Source organism: Salmo trutta, chromosome 26, assembly GCF_901001165.1.
Source record: "Salmo trutta chromosome 26, fSalTru1.1, whole genome shotgun sequence".
In the NCBI taxonomy this organism is placed as follows: domain Eukaryota; kingdom Metazoa; phylum Chordata; class Actinopteri; order Salmoniformes; family Salmonidae; genus Salmo; species Salmo trutta.
This window is the reverse complement of record NC_042982.1, coordinates 6,955,566-6,972,122: the sequence shown is the minus strand read 5'-3', so window position 1 is coordinate 6,972,122 and position 16,557 is coordinate 6,955,566. Positions and strand designations below refer to the sequence as shown.

Genomic DNA, 16,557 nt, shown 5'->3' with positions numbered 1-16,557 from the left:
AGTAAATATTTAAGCTATTCTAGTGTTCTAGGCAGTTTTCATTGGGAAAAGTCACTTGACTACACTAAAAGTTAATAATGATTAAACACCTGTCAACTGTAGAAAACTACTTACTCAGGCCCAACGCCCCATGAGGAGCATAGGCCATCAATGACGCCGGCTTCTCCAGCGAACTCGACATTGGGCAGTTTTCTGAATTTCATTCTTGGAGTAGCCAATCTTTCTGTGGAAATAAGTTGTATTAATTCCTTTCATTCATTCGTTCATTCATTTCCAGAAAGCCGTGGATGGTTTTGATGAGTCGGCGGGTTTGCACAGACAGACAGGAGGCAGGTTTTACAAGATTGATTTATTAACTATAATACAGGTCATGTAAGGCCTTGCTGTATACACCATTCCTATTGAGACAAATTACCATACTCTTAGCAAATAATGACAGCATTTTTTTGTGTTGATGTATTTTTTCAGTTTACTTTTTTACATTTTTTTTCAATCTTTTATACAGGTTCAATTGTTTTCCATCATTACATTTTTTATCTTCTTGTCTTAAATACTGAGAGTGGTCGAGCCCCCTCGCTTGCCTGGGCAAAAATCATGCACTATATACTGGGCTGGTCTCTTCACCATTCACAAAATTGTTAAAAAACATTTTTTTGTTTGTTTTTTTAATTATTAAAAGAAAAAGAAAAACAATTCTATCACCATTGACTAAAGGGCAAAGTGTTAGACCCCCTAACATACAAATAAACAACCATTTGAATATAGTTTGCTTGTTTCTCATTTTAACTTAACAGACCACCTGTCACCATTGTTGCAAAGAATAAATGAAAAAGTAAAGCGACGCAGCCACATTAGATCGCAGAACCAAAGTCACATTTTTAATACGATTGTTTTTTTTCCCTCTCCATTTGTCGCTTTGCTTCCTCTCTCCCCCACCCATTTTTTTTGCACAGTCTTTGGCTGCCTCACAGTCTGTTCAGTATTAACACATTGATATACACAGGGAATTCCACTGACCGGCATTCAAAAGTACCAAAGTTTGCCCCCCCCCCTCCATCTCCCAAATAATGATCCCATTCACATCTCTCTCGCTCTCGTTCTCTCTCGCTCACTCACTCACTCACTCTCCATCTGTGAAAAGTAAACCTATAGCTAGCTAAGGGGATAACTGTGGTCAGGTCCAGGTTACATTAAGTGGGGTAATGACCGTGAGGATAAATGCAGTCTCCACTGTAAGCGACATGGTCTTTCTTTAGGGTTGAGTTACACTGACGTCTGGCTACTACTGACAGCTCAAATGACATCAGTCCCTAACACAGACAAGCCAACATGTCATATAGGTAGTGTATACCGACAGGAGGTCATTGTGTCGGCGTCAGGGTATAACTTCAGTGATTTGCAGGGAGGCCTGTCAGTCAAGACAATGGGAGCTGGAGAGACGTGGAGACAGGCATGAGTGTGTAAAGCCGATGGTCAAAATGAAACAAATTACATGACCTTGGTTTCACTCTTTCTAATGTGTGCGGACACACACACACACACACGCACTAACGATCAAACAGGTTTCTATGACAACCACAGACAGAACCATGGAATTCCGCAGTCATCAACACAGATGAATAGACTGTCTGTTCTGCTCCATCCCGGAGCGTCTCTCTGGACGAGGGAACAAAGTCGTGTCAAAAGAGGGCAGGGATACCAAGTGGTGCCAACCAGGAAGTGGGATACCAATAAACATAGGATGGCACTGAGGGACTATCAACACCATTGGCTGTGTTTCAATACTCTAAACTTGCTTCCTCATCTCCTTTCCTTCGTGTGCTCCCGGTCACACTCAGCTGAATGGATGTGAACAGCTATCCTGAGCCAGCCTCAGTACAAAAACACATGACTACACATCACCAAGTACTGCCAACTAGCAGTTGCACAGCTGGACACTAGACTAGTCGCTGGACTGTCTGCATCATGGACAGCTGACATGAACATCTATGTTGTCATACACTTCCTCAACACCACACTCTGGAGAGTATATATCTGTAGCAAAGTGCTGGCAGCCTAGTAACACAACAGATATGATCATCCACAGGCTAATCTCAATGCAGTTCAAATGGCTTTCATAGTATAGACTCTCCATCTATGTTATATACAAAGAATTCCTATTGGGCTCAATATGTCCATTTGACTTGACATTCAATAGATAAATATGGGGGATTATGCATGTAAAAAAATCTGTTACACACAAGGAGGGGGGGTAGTGTTCCGCCCATGCAGTGGTGGGTGAGGTCATAGCTGCAGTAACTATGTTGTCCACCAGATGGCAGTGGTGTGTTCTCAGAGAGGTGGCTACATGACTTCACAACGCATTAGACGTGGTGAGAAAGTGTTGTCGCACTTCTCACTAAAGAGGCTCCCAAAAGTGCTCTGCAGTCCCTCAATCTCAATAAACTTCAGAGAGCTCTACACTAATGATTATCCTGCTCTCTACCATATTAGAAGCATGTGCGCACACACACACACACACACACACACACACACACACACACACACACACACACACACACACACACACACACACACACACACACACACACACACACACACACACACACAGGTCATGCTCCCATGTCTCTCCAGGCTTCCAAACCCCTCATGGGTAACAGGAGGAAGAGGGAAATCCCTGCCACCACTTCCCAATGCCTCCTGAGATCCTTAAGGGAATCGTTGTGGCTGTTCCTCTCTGCATTCCGTGTCGAAGAGCCCTAAATGCTTTTCAGAGTCCGTAAAGTGCATCCCTGAATCCCACCCCTTGCCAATCCCTATCCTTATCCCTCCTAATTCTCCCTGCCAGTTATTCCCGCCCTTCACAGAAAGCAGAAGGGCCAATGAGAAGTAAGCATGGACATCTGGCAGGAGGGACTTGCTGTGTGAGAGTGCATTCTAATCGGTCAGTCATCAACGGAACACTCTCCAAAACTGATCCACAGTTTGAAAATCAAAATGGAAGCATAGGAGGGAAAGAGAAAGGATGGGTGGAACAACATTAAACATCAGGAAGAAATGGGAGTAAAGATATCCTCTTCAATCAAAAGAAAAACAGCAGTCTTCCAACGTTGCCTGGAGGCTCGGGGGCATGGGGTCAGAGAAGAGAGAAAGGAACGGAGGAGGTCTCCCAAGATGCCGAGGGTGTGGGATCACCCAAACTTCTGTGCTCCAGCCTCCCTGCAGATCCAGTTAGTTGAGACTTGTTCTTGGCGTTATCTCTGGTTGTACCGGACACTGAAGCGGAGGGGGTGGGGGTTTAGGAATGAGTCTATTGAAGTGGAAGCTGGTCCACGTGGGAGAGGTGACGCCTGCCTCTAGTCCATTTCCTGGCAACAATGGTCAAATAAACGCTGAGAAGCTACTGGTTAGGTCCTCCCTCCACATTGACCCAGGATCAACCTGGGGTGGGACAGGGCAGTCGCTGGCAATCCACAGTCCCGTCGCGGTGAGGCGAGGAAGGTGGGGCACTGGGGAGTGGTTTTAGAGTCCAGCTAGAAGGTCCATATAGTTCATGTTCTTCGCACACTTCCCCCAAAGACACCCTGCCTAGCTACGGTCAGAAGTTCTGAAGGTTTTTTTATGTTTGGGGAGGGACATGACACATGGTGTTTCCCTGGGTGTTACTCCCTCACTGAGCCCAAATGACACGGGCTGGCGATACAGGGGTGTCCGGGCGAGGCTCCAGTGGGAGGGCAGCAGAGTGTGTGTTGGAGGGGAAGGTACTCTCTAAGGCAGTGGAGAAGGGGACAGAAGTGGTAGAGAAGAGAGAAGAGTCAAGAGACTACAGTGGTATGGGAGGACAAGTCGTGGCTCTTGTGGCTCAAAAGTTCCTCTTTCCCACCCCCTCCCCTGCGTCATGTGTGTGTGTGTGTGTGTATATCTTTAAACGCAATGGGGGTTGGATAACCCCCTCTCCCAACAGTTTTTCCCTATATGTACTGCATCTCACTCACCTGCTCATCTTCTTTTGCTTTCCCTGTCCCTAAAACTCACTCTCTTCTCTATCCCTCCATATTTCTCACCACCCCTTCAAAATCTCTCCCACTTACGTTCTTCTCTCACCGCTCCCTCATACCTCCCTCTGAATCTCAAACTCTCTGCATCTCTCCCTCGCTAATCTCTTTCTTTCCTTCCATCCCTGGCTTACAGCATGTGTTGTTCCGTGGGGGGGTGATGGGGGTGCAGGGGGGGCAGCAGGGCCTGGATGGGGGACTGGGGGGTGTGTGGCGGGGACATCTGGGTATGGGGCATCCCGTAGTGGGGGATGACGGGCGGCGTGGCGGGCATAACGTAAGGGGCCGGGGCAGGTGTGAGGGAGGGAGAGCTGTAGGCCAAGGAGGAGTAGGCCGAGGTTCCCCCGTGGGAGGAGAGGGTGGCAGTGGGGGAGGCGTGCCCGCTAGGGGTGTCAGACAGGGGCTGATTGTAGAAGAAGAAAGCACACTGGTGGATGAAGGACTCGATGATTGTCTGGTAGGTCCGCGTGGCCGTCAGGGCGTCCATGGTGGTGAAGTCGGGCCGCATCAGAGTGGGCCAAAAACAGATGGACAGATTCTCACTGGTCATCAGGTTCAAACGGTTATTCTGGCTCACCCTGGGGGAGAGAGAGAGAGAGAGAGAGAGAGAGAGAGAGAGAGAGAGAGAGAGAGAGAGAGAGAGAGAGAGAGAGAGAAAGAGAGAGAGAGAGAGAGAAAGAGAGAGGAAAAGAGGGTTAAGGGAGAGACAGACAGGGAGAGAGAGAGAAAACACAATGTAAATTGTTCAAGAAATCATAAAGTGACATCATCTAGAAATCTAAACTGCCGGGTTCGTGCCCCGACTGAATTTAAAGCTGACTCATTGGAGCCAGGGGTGTAGCAGGCAAGGGTGGAAGGTCAAAGGTCGCAGGGTGGACGACTGTTACTGTAGTCAGCGTGGCTGTCACAGCTGTCACCTAAGCCACTCACTTGTTCAAGTGGTTGATGACGTATTTGAAGACGTCGTAGTTCTCCCTGGGGAAGCGGCGCAGGATGTCCTTCATGGCGTGAACCCGCTGATCCCTGTCGTTGATCTCTGATTCGGCAACAGGAGACAGGAGAGGTTAGAGAGAAAGAATGAAAGCACATGAATGCACACACACGCACACACACACACAACCAGAGGAAGGTCCCACACATGCAGGGACAGGGAGGGGGGGAAGCATGGCACACACTGACACAAACTGAAATCGCAGCTGAGAGTCAGCGTTGACTTAACAAAGCATACCAGTGATCACACACACACAGTTATAAACCCAAACACACATGAACACACACAGGTCCTCTGGGTGTGCTGAGCCCAACGGTAGGAGTGAGTCAGACATGCTGATATCAGCACTCCAACACAACCTGTCTTGTGTGTCTCCATGTGAGCGAGGCAGATGGAGTCACACACACACACACACACACACACACACACACACACACACACACACACACACACACACACACACACACACACACACACACACACACACACACACACACACACACACTTTCACATGTTTTCCAGCTCCTTCAAAACCCAGCTGTGTTCACTTCTTCTGCAGTCTACAGTCATACACAGAGTTCTGCAATCCACCCTGTAAGCGTTTCTTTTTTAACTACTCTTTAAACAGTGTGTGTAGTGTCTCTCTCCTGCTGCAGGCTGCAGGGTTTCGTCAGGGCTTTGTCACGGCTCAAGGGCCTCGCATACACAATCCGCTCACTGAGTGACGGCCGGCCTCCAGAGTACAGGTACATCTCTGGGCCGCGACGCTACACCTTAAATCTCCACCACGACGGATTACAAAACGTAATGGGAGTGACAGAATGGGAGTGGAAAGAAGTGCACTTGTTAATCTGACATTCTGTATCATTGTGTTTGTCTTTCTTCACTGGAAATGTATGCGTCTTCCATTGGAGGCTCCTCAAAGAGGAAAGGGGAGGACCATCCTACTCAGTGAATTTCATAAAAATAAAATAGTGAAACATTAAGTGATTATTTTTAGATAAAACTATACTAAATATATTCGCGTCACCAAATAATGTATTAAAACACACTATTTTGAAGGTCTACAGTAGCATCAACAGCACTCTATAGGGTACTGTGGTGTACCCGGAGGACAGCTTGCTTCCGTCCTCCTCTGGGTGCATTGACTTCAGTACAAAACCTAGGAGGCTCGCGGTTCTCACCCCCTTCCATAGACTTACACAGTAATTATGACAACTTCCAGAAGACATCCTCCAACCTATCAGAGCTCTTGCATCATGAATTTACATGTTGTCCACCCAATCAAAGGATCAGAGAATGAATCTAGTACTCAAATCATAACTACAGCTAGCTAGCACTGCATAAAATGTAGTTGACTCAAAGAGAGAGAAAGACAATAGTTGAATAGTTTTGAACAAATTAATTTATTAAAAAATGAAGGAGAAGCAAGAGAGAGATAGCTATATTTAGTTGTATTTCTTTTCACTTACTTAGCGAGTGAATGCAGCTAGCTAGATTAGCCTAAACAAACAACCGGCTCAAACAGAGGGAAACTGTTAGATAGCTGGCTATAGCTATCCAACACTGGAACTCGTCCAAGTCAAGGTAAGCTTTTGGTTTTATTAATGTATTGCCACCGGGGCCCACCGGTGTAACTGATAAACTGCTTGCTGTTGACTGTACACTGTACTGCATGACAGTAGCGAGTTTACAAATGTGTTAGTTCTAGTAGCTATGTTGACCACTACGTTAATATGGTGACAACAATGTAGGCCGCTGTGTGGAGTGGTTGGCGGTTTGGCTTGGAAAGGTTTTTTCTCCTGGCCACAGACTGCTGATGTGTTTGTGCACTGAAGTCCACAAGCGAAGGGAAAATGTGAGAGGAGGAAGGCAGGTAGATGCGAGCAGGAATTATACAGCGATCAATGGGATCATGCTGTTTGTATGTGGCTGCTATGAAAGTGAACTGTGTTTGCGTGTGATCAGGGGTGTATTCTTCCCACCGATTCTGTTGAAAAAATGTTTCTTAAACGGAAGCAAACGGAATGAAACTGGGATAAACGTACCTGAATATGTCCAACAGGTACTCTTGTTTACAAGAGTTGGACTAATGTTTGCACTCTAGATCAGCTAGATGCAGGCAAGAGTGTGCAAGGCGGGATTGAATGTGTCAACGTCTGTTACCTTGATTACTCAAATGTTTCTCGACCTGTGTACCTACGTTGTAAACTTTCATTCATAGGTTGTAGCAACCTCATGATGGGTATAGGGAAAAATGTTGTATCATGTAGTAGCCTAAACCTATTGATGTTACATTGAGCTGGGTGAATGGAATATGAATGACAGTTATCCAGTATGCTGTAATAGAAATAAGGCCATGCTCATAAAAAAAGTGTCCTCCATCTTAAACGGCACTGGTTTCTTCATAGAGACCAATTAGGTTAAGCAAGGACAACCCTAATCCATTCTCTCCCCAGCCCCCCTCTCCCCACCCCCTCTCTCCCCAGCCCAGCCCCATGTCTTACTGAAGGCCTCCACCAGTTCAATCTGATGACTGTAGGGCACCAGTGGTTCAGGAAGCTCAGAGAAGAAGGCCTTCATGGCCCCGGCCACCGTGTTGATAGTGAAGTCCTTCTCCACCAGGTCCAGGTTATGGTCTAGCAGGGAGACAGAGAGTGAGGGAGAGACAGAGACAGAGAGAGGGGATTCGTTAGAATAAGACATGGAAGAGACCCCTGATGTAGGATATGATCTGCAAGAGACAACAATATGAAACACACACACACTCGAACGCACACACACACACACACACACAAAAGTCTGCCTTAAACTCATTCGTTTTACTGCTATAGTATCATCCCACCTCGTGATAGACTGAAATACCTGAATAAACAAACCCCAACATAAACAAAACCCCAACACAACCAAAGTTCTGTATAACGGGAAATGCAGATCACTGCTTATCCCGTTAGAAGGAACTGCACCCAATTGTCTCCAGCTCCTCAGTGAGTCTCCATTATTCAGTGTGGCAGCTCAGTATAAAGGACCACATGGGAGAGACTGGGAACAAAGTTCTCAGCACCAGAAGCAAACTGATGATTAAAACTATAAACCAAGAGTAATCACAGGTGACCCCTGCCCTGCTGACACAGGCTTGTTGTACAAAACACAGAGAAAGAGAAAGAGTGTGAGAGGGGGAGAAGGATAAGAAAATGAGACTATTAAAAACCCTTCTCGGATTACTCTCTCCTATCTATGACAAACGTAGAGAAAGAGATCTAGGGAGATGGGGGAAATAGAATGGGGGGGGGGATTGACAGTGGAAGAGAGTTAGATAGACAGCGATGGTGAGGGGATAGCAAGGAAGAATGAAAAAGAGATGGGGGAAAAAAAGAGTGGAGGAAAAGAGGACCCGTGGTGAACATAACAGACCAGATTCAGTGATAACACTGGTCCCAAGTCAGTTCTGACCCAGTAATGCCTAGTGCTCTACGGTTCAGACCGGTTTCCAGACCAGGCCTCAGCGTGAGCTCCAGATCTCAGTGCTCCTAAAGCCCGGTTCAGATACAACAGCCGACATAAGGAGAGACGAGACAAAACTAGCCAGTTTTAGAATTTTGTGTTGAAGAACAGCCGACTAAAGACAGGGCATTCAGACCAAGAAGAGGAGACGAGCGGTTGAGACTGTTTCCATGGTAACAGTGACTCAATGACTCGATACAACTTTGATACATTTACATTTTTTACATTTTAGTCATTTAGCAGACGCTCTTATCCAGAGCGACTTACAGTAGTGAATGCATACATTTCATACAATTTCATACATATCATACATTTTTTTTTCTGTGCTGGCCCCCCGTGGGAATCGAACCCACAACCCTGGTGTTGTAAACACCATGCTCTACCAACTGAGCTACAGGGAAGATACAACGTTTCCACTTGTCGTAGCACGCTGTTGTAGAAAACGAGTATCATGAAATACATGCACCAGAAACAGGGCACATTTTGTGACTTGTGAGATAAATATCAGCAAGCTGGGCTCACTAACAGCAGCAAAATAACTAGCTAGCAGTCTGCCTGGCTAAACGCAGAACGTCAGCACACTGCTCTCTGATTGGCTAAACGGATCTGTCTCACCCCAAGTCTTTAGCTAAGATCTGACATGTTGAGCCTCCAACAACCGACATGAGACGTTCTAAAACTAGACGGTTCGGATCAAGAAAACTTAATTCCATAACTGCATAAAACCGTCTTGTCTGAACTGGGCTTTAGGGCCCTCCAACACAACAGGTGTGTGGTTCTATCGCTATGGGTTACCTGTGCTGTAAGGGGTGGCTAGGTGATAGCTGATTTGTGGCTATGGGTTACCTGTGCTGTAAGGGGTGGCTAGGTAATAGTTGATTTGTGGCTATGGGTTACCTGTGCTGTAAGGGGTGGCTAGGTAATAGCTGATTTGTGGCTATGGGTTACCTGTGCTGTGAGGGGTGGCTAGGTAATAGTTGATTTGTGGCTATGGGTTACCTGTGCTGTAAGGGGTGGCTAGGTAATAGCTGATTTGTGGCTATGGGTTACCTGTGCTGTAAGGGGTGGCTAGGTAATAGCTGATTGGTGGCTATGGGTTACCTGTGCTGTAAGGGGTGGCTAGGTAATAGCTGATTTGTGGCTATGGGTTACCTGTGCTGTAAGGGGTGGCTAGGTAATAGCTGATTTGTGGCTATGGTCTACCTGTGCTGTAAGGGGTGGCTAGGTAATAGCTGATTTGTGGCTATGGTCTACCTGTGCTATAAGGGGTGGCTAGGTAATAGCTGATTGGTGGCTATGGTCTACCTGTGCTGTAGGTGTAATTGTATTGTCACCTTGGTCTAGCGTCCTGATCGATTGGACACAGGACTTCGCTTCTGATTACCTCAGCCTGGATTCAGCCTTACTGATGTGCAGTGGTATGTGCAGTGGTATATACCAGCAAGCATGCTTCATTAACCAAACCAATCTGGAGGTAATTAACGGCCCACACCACACATACTCATGGACACACACACAGAAGCTACGCTACGGAGGAAGGCCTCTCCTTCCTGTAGATCAATGCTACAGATGCTCCCAGGTTAATTAGGTGAATCCATTGGACAACAGGCTTCTGGATAGATACAACACACTAACACTGCACCGCTGTGGCCTGTTTGTGCCTAGGTATGGGAGTGTGTTTCTGTGTATTGGTGAGTTTGTGTGTGTGCATAGGTCAGTATGTGTACATGTAGACACTGACTACAGGTGGCATGGGGTCTGACAACCCTACAATAATTACACTCAGTGGCCAGTGTACTAGGTACACCCATCAAGTACCGGGTCAGTCCCCCCTTTTTCCTCCAGAACAACCTGAATTCTTCGGGGCATGGAAACATTGCTCAATTTCCCACACCATTACACCAGGATGGGACCATGGACTCATGCTGCTTACGCCAAATCCTGACTCTGCCATCAGCATGACGCAACAGGAACCAGGATTCGTCGGACAAGACAATGTTTTTCCACTCCTCAATTGTCCAGTGTTGGTGATCACGTGCCCACTGGAGCAGCTTCTTCTTGTTTTTAGCTGATAGGAGTGGAACCCGGTGTGGTCGTCTGCTGCAATAGCTCATCGGTGACAAGGACCGCTGAGTTGTGCGTTTACGAAATGGCGTTCTGCACACCACTGTTGTACTGCGCCGTTAGTTGCCTGTGGCCTGCTTGTTAGTTTGCAAGATTCTTGCCATTCTCCTTCGACCTATCATCAACGAGCTGTTTTCACCCACAGGACTGCCCCTGACTGGATGTTTTCTGTTTGGCGCGTCATTCTCAGTAACCCTAGACCAGCGTGCAGGGTTGCACGTTTCGTTTTTTTAGCCTAGCACTTACACAGCTGATTCAAATGATCAAAACTTGATGACTAGTTGATTATTTGAATCAGCTTGTGCTAGGGCAAAAAACTTAAGCGTGCAACCCTTGGGGTCCCGAGGACCGAGTTTGGGAAACCCTGCCCTAGACACTGTCGTGTGTGAAAAGCCCAGGAGGATGGCCATTTCTGAGATACATACCACACTCAGTCACTGAGGTCACTTGTTTTGCCCATTCTAACATTCAATCAAACAGTAACTGAATGCCTCGATGTCTGCCTGCTTTATATAGCAAGCCACGGCCACGTGACTCACTGTCTGTAGGAGCAAACCATCTTCGTGAACGAGATGTAGGTGTACCTAATAAACTGGCCACAGAGTGTAATTTGTAACATACTGTTAACAATTTCTATTGTTGGTGTGTGTGGGTTTTGTATTCAATGTCTACGGTCAAAAGAGAGGTTCTGGTGTCTCACCCTGGTCAAACTGCCTCTGCATGCTCTCCATCTCTGACTTGTTTCCACTCACCCTGTAGATCCCTTCAGTAGTGATACCTGAGAGAAGAGAGAGAGGAGACAGGAGAGAGAGAGAGAGAGCAGCGAGAGAGAGAGAGCAGCAAGAGAGAGAGAGCAGCGAGAGAGAGGATCGAGAGAGAGATGAGAGAGAAAAAAAGCGGAGAGAAGAGAGATTCAGTACACTTTATCCACAACAGTACACTTTACTATTAGCATAACATTTTTCATCCATCCAACTCACAGTCAGAACACACACACACAGACATCAACAACAACACAAGTCCTCCTATAGCCTCTGTGTAAGGACTTCCAATAGAGAGTGCTGTTAGAAGCAGTGTTCTATGCAGAGATTGTGTAGTAATGACAGTGGAGACCATTGGTGGCCTGGCCTTGTGTCCCCCCCCCCCCCCCCCCCCCCCCCCCCCCCCCCCCCCCCCCACCGAGACAGAACATAAGCACTATCAATGAAACTTATAAAGCATCAGTGCAGGCTAGCAGAAAGTGTTCCGGTGGGGCTTCTATAGTTCAAGATCCATAAACATGACTTAATGAACTCTGGTCCCATTTGTTCATCATCCCTCTCTTTCTCCTCCCCTCTTTGCTCATCATCTTCTCCTCTCTCTGCAATCCATGCCTTTACCACAGACATGGAGAGGACAAGGGTGTGGACAGACAGTGAGTGAGAGAGAGTGAGAGAGAGGGAGGGAGGAAGACAAGGAGGGAGGGAGACAAAGACAAATCCAGACACAGGGAGAGATGGTAGGAAAGGAGGCTCTCTGTCAAGACGAGCGGCATCGATCCCCTCCTTCTGCTGATCAATTATCCACAAAAGCTTTTCTAGCCAGACTCCAGGGGAACAAGGGATGGAGAGAGATAGAGGGGGGAGGAGGGAGACAGAGGGAAACGGAGGGGAGACATGGAGTGCGTGGAGGAAGAGAGAAATAGAAGAGAATAACAAAAGGAGAGGAGGAAGAGATATACTACATAATAATACATGCCATTTAGCAGAGGCTTTTATCCAAAGCGACTTACAACAGTGAGTGCAAACACTTTCGCATTAGTGGCCCCAGCAGGAACCGGACCCACGACCCTGGCGTAGGGCTGTTATGGTTACCGCCACACCGGCAGTCCCGAGGCATGAACAGAGTCACGAGTCACGACCGCAATCAAATTCCGCGTGACCGCTGGAGTCACGGGTAACTAGTCTTCTCCAAAACTCCGCTCTGATGCTGCTGCTGGTCATTAGTAGCCTACCAAACTGGCTAACGGCCAGTCGCTAATGGCCTGTCGTTAATGGCCTGGTACTCAGGGCTCTATTGTCCCTCTAATCACTCTGACATCAATGCAAATACAATCAAATCAATCAAACACTTAATTAGAGCCCTGTCATTCAGAGTTTGAGCGGAATAGGATCACCTGTTGCGCAGCGAGAGACAGCTCCTCATAGCTGCTTGATGCATGGAATGAAATAAGTGTTTCTATAGCCCAAAGTTGCTCAACATTTCTATAGGGTATGCTATGCAATTGCGTGAGAAATGAGAGGTTTGATGGCCTCTATTAAAAAGAGGAGGATCTAATACATTGTAAGGCTGCATGATGAGACTAATGATGATTTGAAAAAAAGTAACTTGAAAGGGATGAGCTCTGCTTTGTTTTTTTGCACAGGCTGTACACACTCCAATAGTCTATCATTCACAATTTAACAAGCACTTGATAATTCCTCGAATTTCACGCGGTATCCCCTTTGTGGCTGTAATGTCACCCTAAAATAATCCATGTCTTTTGCGGCCCGGAGTGCTGCGTTGTGCCCTTCTCCCTGAGTGTGCTGCGCAATCCGAAGCATCTCTCACTCCCACGGCTCTCCGTCACGTGATCAAGTCTTTCTCACAGGCTACAAGTGAAGACAGACACATCGGGGGACGCAACTGAGCGCGTCCTTATCCAATTCCGAGCTGCGTATTGAAGATATTGAATGAACTGTTCACATTTACTTTTCGTCAGCCAACAAGATGAGTAGGCCTAACAAAAAGCAAAAGCACTAGCTAATGTCAATCTACTATACCCCATAGTACAAAAGTCCCTATCCTATTCTGTGCAATAAATAATTATTCCAAACAGTCTGGGACAGTTGTGGGATGCGATAGATCCCAAATTAATACAACCACTAGCTTAAAAAAAACTTTTTTAGGCAATGGGGCTGACGCAACAGATTAGAAAGTTTAGTTTAAAATGTTGATAAACTATTAGGCTATTTATTCACATTATAAGCACAGCAATGCGTACATGGTAGTAGGCTATAAGCGTGAACGTTCCATTAGCGGAAAACAGCATTATCAAAAGTGACCGCAAATTATGCATGCATTTTCATGGTATAAATTTCTAAAACTTGAAACTCACTCGCTGGTTATATATGCCAATTAGGCTCTACACCCCTTGTAAAGCGGATTAATGTGCTTAATTTTAAGAAGTTATTTGGCCACTTTAGTTGTGATACAAACCTTATTAAAACATTGGCCTATGGGCCAGCCTACATGAGGTGTGCGGCTATGATTTGAACAAGTCGCAAAAAAAAAGGCATAGTTTCTTATCGCATCATTCACAAGTGATAATATATCATTCACAAGTGACAGGCTAATATTGTCACCCATCAGACTATTCTTGATTTAATCTTCTCTTTACATGTACTAAATAATATATGTGCCACATTTGTTTTGATTTAGAATGGACCATTATCATGCACCTGTATTGAAACATGTCATCTATGCACTTAAATAGCGAATGGAGGACGCTTTTCCCCGTGGTTCATTTTCATGCCAGCCAGGTAGGCTATTCTCCTGTTGTAAATATAAGCAATGTGCTTAATATTAGGAAAGTTGAGAAATAAATATGTTAGGCCTAGCCTATAGAAGCTGATGGGATCCTCCTCTTTTTATTAGTCGCTCTCCCTCTGTTTTAGCTCGCAAGTGCATAGCCTACATAAATGGTGCGCAACATGGGCTCTCATGAGGTGTTTGATTAGATTTTCAAATACATTTGCATTGACGTCAGAGTGATTAGAGGGACATTAGAGTGATGAGTACCAGATAGTTAGCAAGTTTGGTAGGCTACTAATGACTATCAGCAGCTTCAGAACTTAGAGAAGCCTAATTACCGTGAATTTGACTGCCTTCATGACTTGTGACCGCCGGTGTGGCGGTAATACGGTCACCGCAACAGCCAGATTGTGTCAAGAACTGCAACGCTACTGGATTTTTCACGCTCGACAGTTTCTAGTGGGTATCAAGAATGGTCCACCACCCAAAGGACGTCCAGCAAACTTGATGCGACTGTGGGAAGCATTGGAGTCAACATGGGCCAGCATCCGTGTGGAATTCTTTCGACACCTTGCAGAGTCAATGCCCTGGCAAATTGAGGCTGTTCTGGGGGGCAGGTGTTCCTAATGTTTGGTATACACCTCCCTCTGTCCGGGCGTAGCGTCGGATGGAGCCACAGTGCCTCCCGAACCCCCCGTCTCAGTATCTATGCTGCAATAGTCTATGTGCCGGGGGGCTAGGGTCAGTCTGTCCTATCTGGTGTAATTACTACCTAGCCTGACGACTCCTGGCTGCGCCAGTCTCCAGGACCGTCCACCTGGATGTGCTGCAGCTCCAATTTCAAATTTTCTGCCTGCGGCTATGGATCCCTGACCTGTTCACCAAACGTTGTACCTTTTCCCGGACCTGCTGTTTTCGACTCTCCCCTCCTCTTCCTCCCCTGCTGTGTCGACCTTTGAATGTTTGCTATGAAAAGCCAACTGACATTTACTCCTGAGGCACTGACCTGACCTACAACCACTGTGATTATTATTTGACCCTGCTGGTCATCTATGAACGTTTGAACAAATCTTGAAGAAAGATCTGGCCTTAATGAAGTGCTTGTCAAATTGTGAATGAGAGACTGATGAAGTGTGTGCAGCCTGTGCAAGAAACATAGCAGAGCTCATGTCTTTTATGTAACTTTATAATGTATTACAAATCAAAACATATAGCCTAATGTTTGTATCACAACTAAAGTTGCATAAATATTTAAATTAAGCTTATAGAAGGACCTGTTTCTTTGTTAACCACTCAACACAGGATAGCCGCATGTGCACACTCCCATGGAAATTATTTCTGAAAAATATAATTTACATTTGATTCAGCTATGTTCAAATGTATTCTTCTTACTATAAAATAATGCCCTGGAAATTATAGGCAAATCAACTAGTGTAGCCCACAACCATATGGCATAACCAGATCAGGGCCTAACAAAGACGACTCAGAATATGCTATTCTGTCCTCCTTCATATCATGTTTTTTTTTAGACCTGCCTCCATGAAGCAAATGGAGGCAGGTCTAAAAATAAATCATGGATATATTGTTATGGTGTAGGCATGACAATCACCGGCTGACAAAATGTAATGACCGCCACAGCCCTACTCTGGCATGCTACCTTCACGCTCGTACCATAGAGAGCCAGAGTGAGGCAACAAGGACAGGGGAGGGAGGGGGAGAGAGATATAGACATGGGGGAGGATGGCAGAAGAAATTCAGAGGTCAGAGAGCGTGATGTAGAGGTTAACTTCCATCACCTTCTTTGTTCTGAGAGCAGCTCTGGACCGGTTTCCTTTCATCTGCAGCGACCGGTGTCAAACCAAACACGAGCACTTCCTGTGTACAGGTAACCTACATCCTGTCTGAGCGATCATCTCTTGCTTCTACAGGACTATCCCATCTTATCACATAATCATGACAATATTATATTCGCATGACATTTTCTTCCCCTAATCTCACCCATTTCTCTTCCATCTACAGAATAACATCGACACCATTAAGTGACGTCCCAAACACATACATCCATGATAAGCATTAAACCTGTGTGAACAGCTCTCTCTCGCTTCCCAACACTCATTCATCGTTCCAATTCATGACAACTGCTGTGAAAAGCAAAAACTCTCACTCCACAGACAGACAGACAGACAGACAGACAGACAGACAGACAGACAGACAGACAGACAGACAGACAGACAGACAGACAGACAGACGAGAGAGGGGCACCATTGAATGTCAGGATGCCGTAATGAACAAAAAAAATGTATGTCACGTTGGCAACAACACCCTTAAATA

The 16,557-nt window shown here is 46.1% G+C and overlaps 1 protein-coding gene and 1 long non-coding RNA gene across 3 annotated transcripts in view; both read right to left on the bottom strand.

Moving 5' to 3' along the window:
- Window positions 1-334: 334 nt before the first annotated feature.
- Window positions 335-16,557, bottom strand: part of LOC115162991 (rho GTPase-activating protein 35) — an 85,513-nt gene continuing 69,290 nt past the window's right edge. For both annotated transcript variants that reach the window (XM_029714547.1, XM_029714548.1), the window contains exons 4-7: window positions 11,375-11,452; window positions 7,554-7,685; window positions 4,986-5,091; window positions 335-4,633 (exon numbers count right to left, since the gene is read on the bottom strand). In XM_029714547.1, the coding sequence (XP_029570407.1) occupies window positions 4,186-4,633; window positions 4,986-5,091; window positions 7,554-7,685; window positions 11,375-11,452 (764 nt within the window). In that variant the 3' untranslated portion in view covers window positions 335-4,185. The remainder of the gene's footprint in view (window positions 4,634-4,985; window positions 5,092-7,553; window positions 7,686-11,374; window positions 11,453-16,557) is intronic.
- LOC115162994 (uncharacterized) lies at window positions 8,873-10,431 on the bottom strand. The gene is made up of 2 exons (XR_003869673.1): window positions 9,856-10,431; window positions 8,873-9,804 (listed from the first exon to the last, which is right to left on the bottom strand). It is a non-coding gene; the product is annotated as an uncharacterized LOC115162994 (long non-coding RNA).